This window comes from Quercus lobata, chromosome 10 (genome assembly GCF_001633185.2).
Source record: "Quercus lobata isolate SW786 chromosome 10, ValleyOak3.0 Primary Assembly, whole genome shotgun sequence".
Classification (NCBI taxonomy): Eukaryota; Viridiplantae; Streptophyta; class Magnoliopsida; order Fagales; family Fagaceae; genus Quercus; species Quercus lobata.
Window position 1 is genome coordinate 9,090,022 of NC_044913.1, and position 10,606 is coordinate 9,100,627.

General features: G+C 45.0%; 1 protein-coding gene across 1 annotated transcript in view; it reads right to left on the minus strand.

Moving 5' to 3' along the window:
• Positions 1–8,696: 8,696 nt before the first annotated feature.
• LOC115964308 overlaps positions 8,697–10,606 on the minus strand; it is a 3,062-nt gene continuing 1,152 nt past the window's right edge. The window contains exons 2-5 of the mRNA XM_031083646.1: positions 10,015–10,606; positions 9,746–9,925; positions 9,273–9,670; positions 8,697–9,212 (exon numbers count right to left, since the gene is read on the minus strand). The exon at positions 10,015–10,606 is cut by the window's right edge and continues 293 nt beyond it. Coding sequence (XP_030939506.1) covers positions 8,697–9,212; positions 9,273–9,670; positions 9,746–9,925; positions 10,015–10,606 — 1,686 coding nt within the window. The remainder of the gene's footprint in view (positions 9,213–9,272; positions 9,671–9,745; positions 9,926–10,014) is intronic.

Below are 10,606 nucleotides of genomic sequence, written 5' to 3' on the forward strand. Positions count from 1 at the left end.
CAAGAGCCGTCACACACGGATACGGAGACCAAGAGACTTATTTTCTCTGTGTAAAGCTACTTCATTTGTACGCCATAGGGTATTGTAACCAAGTGCTTCCTGATCTTCATTGTCAATGAAGTGAAGAACTTTGCAGCCAACAACATCTGTTCAAGTTGCTGGAGTTAGTTATGTTCTGGGATCCATGCAAAGGGTTAGTCACAAATTGGAGGTTTGTGCATCAAAGAGAAAGAAGGCTACTACAAGATCAAGTTTAATTTGGTATTGGAGCAAATGTTGAACTGTAGGTTGGTATTTCAGGATAGGCTAGGTTAGTTGGTATGATTCCTTATACTTATAACCGCTTGATTGTTATTTGGTGGACTTTTGGGATCGGTGACCTTAAAATCACCCGATGAGATTTTTGCCTTGCGAGGTTTACCCCATTTGTTAACAAATCACCGTGTCTAATTTATTTCCTGGTGCACTTAGTATTTTTGGTGATTTGTTAATGCCTCCACAATTGCATGCAATTGAACTTAATTAATCAACTTGGGCAATTGAATTAATTAACTAGGGTTAATCTGTCTTAACTCAACAAAAAGTTTTAGGGTTCTCTTAAACAAAAACAAAAGCGGCTAGGGTTGGGCCCTTTTAGTTGGAACAAAGAACTTTTCTTTTGTATAGTGCCAAGAAAACAACTACTATTGCTCTAGCGTGATTCTTACTAATTTCTCAAATAAAAAGCTCTAGTACAAAAACAATCTTGTTCCTTATGATTGGTATCGATCTTCCTTCAGTTTTGGTTTTTAACATAACCTAAATCTTAAAGAAAAACTACAGTTTTTATCAAAACTTGATGTAAATGATTGTATATTGAAAAAATGGAGTTTTGAGACTCTACCATATGTTCAACTAGTTAATTGATAAATCTGTAATGGTGTTGGGTCTTCTAGGCTTGTTATGCAAAATCTAACATAAATTGTGTTCAACTCTAAAACAATTAATTGAAATTTCAAGCATAAAATGTTAGTACATAACTTTTACTTGCCAACTAGTCAAAATGATTCCGAAGCGAACAAATGTACTTCTCGAAAATAAATATAACAAATGAAAGAAGTTATGTGTCATGATAACTTTCAATTGGCCCAAGTCAAAATGAGGAGACAAAGGTCTATATTTATATATGACCGAATCCAAATTGAAAAAAATGTTTGTAGAATTGGAGGCCAATTTAAAGGATCCATAGAACTTAAATGACAAAAAAGTTATATTCTAAAACATATATACTAAATGATACCTACCAAACTCTAATTTGACTTTAAAAATATTAAATGTACCTAAAATCAATGAAACAAATCCCCTAAACCTAAAAATCCGAAAACGTACAAAAAATCAAATTAAGAAATAACAAAAATTAAATTGTAGATTTTGTCATACATCATAGAGTCAAATTAACGTCCCTTTTAATGATATAATTTCTAAGAACTTCAAAAATCAAGTGATTATAATTTTAGTTTTGTGTTATAAATCAATTCTCAATCTAATCTTAATTAATAATCTTTGTAATGGCAAGCACATACCTTATATATGCAATCCAAACTAGTGCCGCAAGAGTCAAAAGATTTAGGATATTATGAATAGTTAATTCTTATTAAGATTTCACGAATATGTGGTTTCAAGAACTTTCTAGCTCTGTCGGAAAAGGCAAAAAAAAAAAAAAAAAAAAATTCCAACTCTATTTCATAGATTGATCAATTATTTGTTGTTATTTACATTTCCAATTAATTTCTAAAATTTTCAAAACTCACAATTCACAAATTAAACCTTGTAGCAGAGTTGAAATCAACAAAGCACAAAGGCTCCTTTTCATTGTAGTCGGCATTCTAATTGGTTCAACAGGAACATTTTTCATGCTGAAGCCACCTTTTCAATAAGTTTATCAAGAGAGGGACCATGTGATCGTCATTGATAATTTTTAAGTGACGCGGTCACTATAGGTGCACTTTCACAAAAGTAGAACTAAAATTAATCTAATTATTCTCAAAAAAAAAAAAAAAAAATCAACTCAATAATTTTGTGTAAAAAAGACAGATCAAGAAAAAGTTAAAAGCGACTTTTCTGGTTATCTTATAATTGGTAGTCAATTAGTTAGTGATGGGAATGACGTTGCTGCATCCCTAGACGAAGATAACATTTAGTGACGGAGGAAGCATCCTTGACGAAGTCATCAGGAACAACGAGGAAAACCATCGTCACTGACGAAGACAGAGAGTCACTCAATGCAGTCAATCAATGACTTGAGCGGTTACGAAATCAGCCCAGCAGACCGTTGGGAACCTCTTAAAAGTCTCATTATTGGACCAGGGGCGTTACTTGAGAAAGCATTTATCACCCCAACGGCTAGCCCCCAAGGTTGCAAATATAAAGCTCCCACACAGTCAGTAAAAAGGTACGAAATATACACACACAGAGATACATCTTGATTGACTATTATTTTTATCATTCTGACTTTGGCATCGGAGACGTTATGGCAGGCACCACACCGGTGATCATCGTTGAGCATATTCTCTCGCACCACGAAGGATTCCATCCGCTCACTGTTACTGACGATCCTGTGCATCATCAGTTTGGCGCCATCTGTGGGGACGATCTTTTCGGATTCACATTCGAAAACGTAGCTTCCATCAATTCTCCATATCCAGATGGAATCCAACCCAGACTCAGCAACCTTGGCCCAGCAAGTTCAAACCCTTGCAGCCACCATTGAGGAACTCACCAGACAGAACCAGGAAATGAAGCTGCGGCTCCAGCAGGTTCAACAAGCTCAACAAGAAGAAAACCGGTCCAAGGGTAACACGGAGGGAGAGGGAGAGGGGGATAGCCAGCAGAGGGAAATCCCCCGGAGACCAACTACTCCGGACGAACAGAACTCAGATCTTCTTCGGGAAATGAGGAAAGAGATGGACGAATTAAGGAGCGCTATCAAGGAAAAGACGGACCGGAGTGTAGACAAAATGGTAAAGGCTACAGATTCGCCCTTCACTGCAGCAGTACTTGATTGCCCCGTGACGTCCAAGTTTCGCCTGCCTCAATTAGAGCCATTCGACGGACTCAAGGACCCTCAGGATCATCTTAATACCTTTAAGATGACTTTGGGTCTCCAGCAGCCACCCGACGAGATATTGTGTCGTTCCTTCCCTACGACTCTCAAAGGAGCTGCAACAGAGTGGTTTACTAAGTTACCAAACTCGTCCATAGATAACTTCGGTCAGCTGAGTAGTGCTTTTTTGCGCCACTTCATAGGGGGACAACGCCCAAGGAGACCAGTAGATTATTTACTCACCATAAGACAGGGAGAGAAGGAGACTCTGAGGTCATATGTTAAGCGATTCACCCGGGAAACTCTGGAAGTGGACGAAGCTGATGACAAGGTGCAGCTGACGACCTTCAAAGCAGGGTTGAGATCCAGAGACCTTGTGGCCTCTCTTGCAAAAAACCCCCCGAAGACAATGGCTGAGATGCTCTTGAAGGCACAAAAGTACATGAATGCGGAGGATGCTCTAGCTGCTATAAAAGGTGCTGAGAGACTAGGAGACAAGTCCAAAGGAGAAGACGACCGCAGAGGGCAAAAGAGAGACAGACCAGAACGTCGGAACAACGATGTGAATAGACGGAGAGACGACAAAAATCCTCGTCAGGTAAAATTCACTCCTTTGGTTATGCCTGTTGACAAGATTTTCACGCAGATCAAGGACGAGCATTATCTCAAATGGCCCAGGCCATTACATTCGTCCCCCAACGTACGTGACAAGAACAAATATTGCCGGTTCCATAGAGACCACGGTCACAACACAGAAGAATGCAGAGACCTGAAGGAACAAATAGAGGAATTAATACGAAAAGGAAAGTTACAGAAATATGTAAAGAAAGGAGAATATGGCAAGGTCAGAGACGACAACGGGACCCAACATGAATCCTTTACTCGGGATGATGACCATCCGTCCCAGCCTCCACGCAAAGTGATCGGGGAGATAAATACGATCGCGGGAGGACCATCCTCAGGAGGGTCATTTAGATCACTCAAAAAAGCATGCCATAGACAGGTGAACAGCGTCCACACCATGCCTCCGTCCAAGCACCGACGAACGTACCAAGACATGTCCTTTAATGAAGAAGACGCCAGGGGGGTAAAGCAGCCTCACAACGATCCCCTGGTCATAGTACTGAATATAGAAGGGTTCAATACCAGAAGGATCCTTATTGACAACGGGAGCTCAGCGGATATCATCTATCTCCCCGCCTTCCAGCAGCTGAGATTGGATCCAAAAAGGCTCCGTCCTTTTGACTCTCCGCTCGTCAGCTTCAGTGGAGACAGGGTCTACCCCAGGGGAATAGTGACTCTGACGGTGACGGCAGGGACCTACCCATTGCAGTTGACCAAACAAGTAGACTTCCTGGTGGTAGATTGCCCTTCGTCCTACAATGTCATCATTGGGAGGCCCACCCTAAACAAGTGGAAGGCGGCAACGTCAACCTACTGTTTGAAGGTGAAATTCCCAACAGACAACGGCGTGGGTGAAGTGAAGGGTGACCAAGTCCTGGCAAGGGAGTGCTATCAAGCCGTACTGGCAAAAAAGGAAAACCACACGTGGACGATCGAAGAAAAAGAGGAGGACGCGATGGAGACCCTGGAAACAGTAGAGTTGGTGGAAGGAAATACGGACAAGACGACCAGGATAGGGACGATGTTAAGCCCCGAGATGAGGACGAAGCTCATAAAATTCCTTAAGGGGAACCTAGATGTCTTTGCATGGAGTCACGAGGACATGCCAGGCATATCTCCAGAAGTCATCCAGCATAGGCTGAATGTGGACCCCAGCAGGAAGCCCATTCAGCAACGACGAAGAACCTTCGCTCCAGAACGAGATCAGGCAGTTGCAGAGGAAGTAACCAAACTCTTGACGGCTGGATTCATACGGGAAGTATATTATCCAGAATGGCTCGCCAACGTCGTCCTGGTGAAGAAAGCGAACGGAAAGTGGAGAATGTGTGTAGACTTCACCGACCTGAACAAAGCATGCCCAAAGGACAGCTTCCCTCTACCAAGGATAGACCAGCTCGTGGACTCCACCGCCGGACACAAGCTGCTGACATTCATGGACGCCTTTTCAGGGTACAACCAGATAAAGATGGCTGAAGAAGATCAGGAGAAGACTGCCTTCATCACAAGCCAAGGACTCTACTGTTATAAGGTGATGCCTTTTGGGTTGAAAAATGCTGGAGCTACGTACCAAAGATTGGTGAACAAAATGTTCAGCCAACAGATTGGCAGGAACATGGAAGTATACGTGGACGATATGCTCGTCAAGAGCAAGGAGGAGCTCGCTCACCTGGACGACCTGGAGGAGACTTTTGCAACCCTGAGAAAGCACCAGATGAAGTTGAATCCAAGCAAGTGTGTTTTTGGGGTAGCCTCGGGTAAGTTCTTGGGATTCATGGTATCCCAGAGAGGAATAGAAGCAAATCCAGAGAAGGTACGAGCTATCATCGACATGGCTTCACCCAAGACCGTCAAGGACGTGCAAAAACTTACAGGAAGGATAGCAGCCCTGAACAGGTTCGTCTCTAGGGCCACAGACAAATGCCTGCCCTTCTTCAAAACCCTCAAGCAGGCTTTTGCTTGGACCGACGAATGCGAAGCAGCATTCCAGGATCTGAAGCAATACCTGAGCAGTCCACCTCTCCTGAGCCCGTCCAAAAGAGGGGAGAACTTATACTTATACTTGGCAGTATCAGCCTCGGCAGTAAGCGCAGCCTTGATCAGAGAAGAATGTAAGAAGCAACTCCCGGTGTACTACGTCAGCCAAGCCTTTCAAGGAGCTGAATTCAGGTACCCAAGGATCGAAAAGATTGTGTTTGCACTTATAGTAGCCTCGCGCAAGCTCAGGCCGTATTTCTAGTCAAATCCTATCCTCGTGATGACGGATCAACCAATTAAGAAATCAATGAACAAACCAGAAGCCGCAGGGAGAATGGTCCAATGGGCAGTCGAACTCAGCCAATTTGACATCGAGTACCATCCAAGAGCAGCTATCAAGGCGCAAGCTCTGGCTGACTTCATCGCCGAATTCACTCTGCCAGACGAAGATGGAACTACTGACGAAGTCGATAAATGGACAATACAGACAGATGGTTCGTCAGCCCAAAAGAGAGGGGGAGTAGGGGTCGTCATAACCACCCCCGACGGAGAAGTGATAAAGTATGGGGTTCACCTGAAGTTCCCAGCCACCAGTAACGAAGCCGAGTATGAAGGAATATTGACGGGCTTGAGGCTTGGGAAAGCTCTTGGGGCCAAAAATTTGCTAATCCAAAGTGATTCAAAGCTGATAATCGGACAGATCAGTGGAGAATACGAGGCAAAGGAAGAGAGGATGCAGAAATACCTTAAACTGACAAGGCAACTAACCCAAGAGTTCGACACAGTGGAGTTCGTCCTGATACCAAGAAGCCAGAATGTTGGGGCCGACGAAGTATCGAAACTAGCGTCGTCAGAAGAAGGAAAGGCGAGCACAGACATGACAATAGAGATCCAGAAACACCCGAGTATTGAAGAGGTGGCGGCGTTCTCCATCCAGAGCACAGGCACCTGGATGACGCCCATAATATCCTTCCTCCAAGATGGGCACCTACCTCAGAATACTGACGAAGCCAGAAAGGTGAAGAAGAGAACAGCCAGGTTTACGATCCTGAATGACGTCTTGTACAAGAGAGGCTTCTCTATGCCTTATCTAAAGTGCGTTGACGAGGACGAGGCCAAATACATCCTAGAAGAGGTACATGGAGGAATCTGTGGCGACCATGCCGGCTCCAGATCCCTAGTCCACAAGGTGATAAGAGCGGGGTATTTTTGGCCAACCATGCAGGGAGATGCTGCTGATATCGTCAGAAGGTGAGACAGATGCCAGCGGTATGGGAACGTGCAGCGGCTCCCAGCGGAGAAAATGACGACCATAGCCTCCCCATGGCCGTTCGCACAATGGGGAATCGATATCGTCGGTCCTCTGCCCCAAGGTAAAGGTCAGGTAAAATTCCTTCTGGTTGCTATTGATTATTTCACAAAATGGGTTGAAGCAGAGGCCCTAGCAACCATCACTGAGGCTCGGATCCGGAGCTTCGTGTGGAAAAACATAATCTACAGGTTCGGGATTCCCTTGACGATCATATCTGATAATGGGAGGCAGTTCGACAGCCAAGGCTTCAGAGACTTCTGCTCGGACCTCGGGATCAAGAATCAGTTCTCATCCCCTGGACATCCTCAGGCAAACGGACAGACGGAAGTAACGAACTGGACGCTGCTCAAGATAATCAAAACCAAGCTGGACGAAGCAAAAGATGTCTGGCCAGAAGAACTACCTAGTGTCCTGTGGGCGTACAGGACTACAGCCAGAACCCCAACAGGAGAGACACCCTTCAGGCTTACCTATGGCACAGAGGCAGTAATCCCAGTAGAAGTTGGAGTAACAAGCATCAGACGAGGAACTTTCAGAGATGGACCCAATGACGAGGGACTGCGGTTAAACTTGGATTGCCTGGATGAAGTAAGAGATAATGCGTCCGGTAGAATGACGAAGTATCAAAAAAAGATGGCCGAGTACTACAACAAGAGGGTTAAACTCAGGCGTCTGGACATAGGGGACCTCGTCCTTCGCAAAGTCACTATAGCGACTAAAGACCCCACTCAAGGGAAGCTGGGCCCTACATGGGAAGGGCCTTATCGCGTCATCCATTATTCGAGGCAAGGAAGTTACCACCTGGAAACTATGGACGGACAAAAGCTCCCTCGTCCATGGAACATTGAACACTTAAAGAAATACCATGAGTAAATGTAATACACGAATGCATTCGGTATTAAAGTTAATAAAAGTATTTTTCTTCTGATGTTTTTGCGCAGGCAGCATTGGTCAACCATAAGGCCAATAAAAAATTGAAGTAACAAGATTCCGCCTTGACGGATGTAAGTTACTGACGACCATATAAGTATGATTAAAAGACTAAGTAACAAGATTCCGCCTTGACGGATGTAAGTTACTGACGACCATATAAGTATGGTTAAAAGACTAAGTAACAAGATTCCGCCTTGACGGATGTAAGTTACTGACGACCATATAAGTATGGTTAAAAGACTAAGTAACAAGATTCCGCCTTGACGGATGTAAGTTACTGACGACCATATAAGTATGGTTAAAAGACTAAGTAACAAGATTCCGCCTTGACGGATGTAAGTTACTGACGACCATATAAGTATGGTTAAAAGTCTAAGTAACAAGATTCCGCCTTGACGGATGTAAGTTACTAACAACCATAATCGAACAGCTAAAGGACTAAGTAACAAGAGCTCGCCTGGACGGACCTAAGCCGCCAGACGGCACCCCCTTAAAGTCACAAGTGGCAGGGGTCAGTGGACGGAGAAAAGAGTGCAATGCGTCAAATCAAAATAGGATGCAACAAAGCACAAAATTATAAACAGATGTAAATCAGCCAAAGCATCTAGAAGAAAAGTAAGTAAACTTCATTCCAGCCCATAACCACTGGGCTACTATCATTGTTTTCAAAATAAAATTAACTGTTCTGAAATTAGACTTAAAAAAAAAAGGGCCCCAAAACAAGAAGGGCATCTACCAAATACAACAAAAATTTTTCTCTAAGTAACAGGGTCAGGCATCAGCAGAAGCGTCCACGGTGGCAGGGGCATCGGTGGCAGGACCTGGAGCATCACCATCTGGGGCAGAGGACTGAGCAGCCTCGTCCAAAGCCATCTCCTTATCTACCTCCTCCAAATCCAAACTCTCCATGTTGACCCCAGAAGGGTGCTTGACGAGGTACCTCCTGAGCAGCTCAAAGCCTTTGAAATACCAACTGAAGAGTACAGTATTGTACTCGTCAGTGGTCTGGAAAGCCTCCACCGACCTGGCGGCAACAGTTGCAAGCTTCTCCCTGGCTGAAAGAAGCTGCTCATCCTTTTCTTGGGTCAACTGGCGTTCAACCCTGAGGTCGTCATCTAACACTTTGACCTTCTGCTTCAAAGAGGTCGCCTCGTCCATGGAGGTAATCAGGTTCTTCTTCAGGTCGGAGTTCTCTTTCTCCAGGGCCTCCATTCGGGTCGTCAGAGACGCCACCTTGGCCTCTTGAGTGATATACTCAGCAGTAATGTGGAGGCTCTCTCCCAACACCTGAAAAGAGGTTGTAAGTCGTCAGTAAAAAAAAAAAAAAAAAATTGACGAACTCCGTACCTGGACGAGCTTATGAACATGGCGGGAGGCAACGTCATTTAAAGACATGTCTGAGAGAGCCTTTAGGTCCGCTGGAGTGATGACCTCATGAGCCTTGTCCAAAGCTAACCTCTCATCATCCCATATTGTTGACGAGGAAACATCAGCTTTCTTCTTCTCCTTCCCTTTACCAGCTACACGCTGCCTTTTTGAGCCGGGAGTGACGATCTCCTCTATTGATGCAGTTGGAGAGGAAGTTCTCGTCGTCTCAAGGGCTACGAGAGGAAGGGTGCTCAGGGGAGTAGGAGTAGAGCCCTGCCCGGTCACACGCACGATCTTCTTCCCTAGATTGGACAAGGGCTCGTCCTTCTTCGACCTCATCTTCGCGTACATGTCCTTGTTAAACTTGGTCGTCATCTCTGCAAGAAGAAAACATTTATCAAAAATGCCTAAGTACGCAAGGAGAATCAAACATTGACGAAGTCAGAACTTACTCTTTTTTCCTTCAATACCAAGCTGACGAAGAACAAAAGGAGAAGGGTCAGGACCGAGATTGTAAAATGCAAGAGACCGGGGGTCGACCAGCTCGTCCCAGCTCTCAATCGTCTCCGCGTACCCGATCGCAGTCTCTATGCGTTCCTTGTATCTGCTCTTCAATCCAGGCCGTCTCTTAGCTACACCAAACAAAGAAACAAAAAAGTTAGCAAAGGCCAAAGCCTCAAAATTGGCAAAATTGAAACAACGGGGAGAAATACTGACGCACCTAAGGTCGGGGTTCCCCACCGACGGAGCAACCTTGGGATATCACCCCAATCACTGCTGGATTGAGTCTCGAAGTCGTCCCCAGACACAAAGAAAAAGCGCGATTTCCAATACCTGAAGGACGAGGGCAAGCCCTTGACGATCCTAGTCTTTCTCTCCCAGGGGACTAACTCATAATACCCCCACTCTTTGGATTCTTTCAAGCGGTACAAGTAGGTGAGCTCAGCCAGCCGGATCATATCCCCGTTGGAGGCCAACCATATTTGCATACAGTTGATCACGATCCTCCACGAATTAGGCATGAGCTGCCCGGGGGCAATACCGAAATGATCTAGAAGTTCCATCAGGAACGGATGGACGGGGAATCTAAGCCCGCAGGTGAAAGATGACTCATAAAAACACACTTCACCTGGGGAAAAGTGGCAGGCCCTATCTTCTTCCCTGGGTAGACGGACACGAACCCTAGAGGGGAACTGAAACCGATCCTTGAATCTATTCACGGTCTCAGCGTCAAGGCCACAAATCTCCTCAAGGGCATGAAAAGCCCTAACCACCCGTTGGCCAGAGACGGCTGTATCTCCTTCAACCGGGTC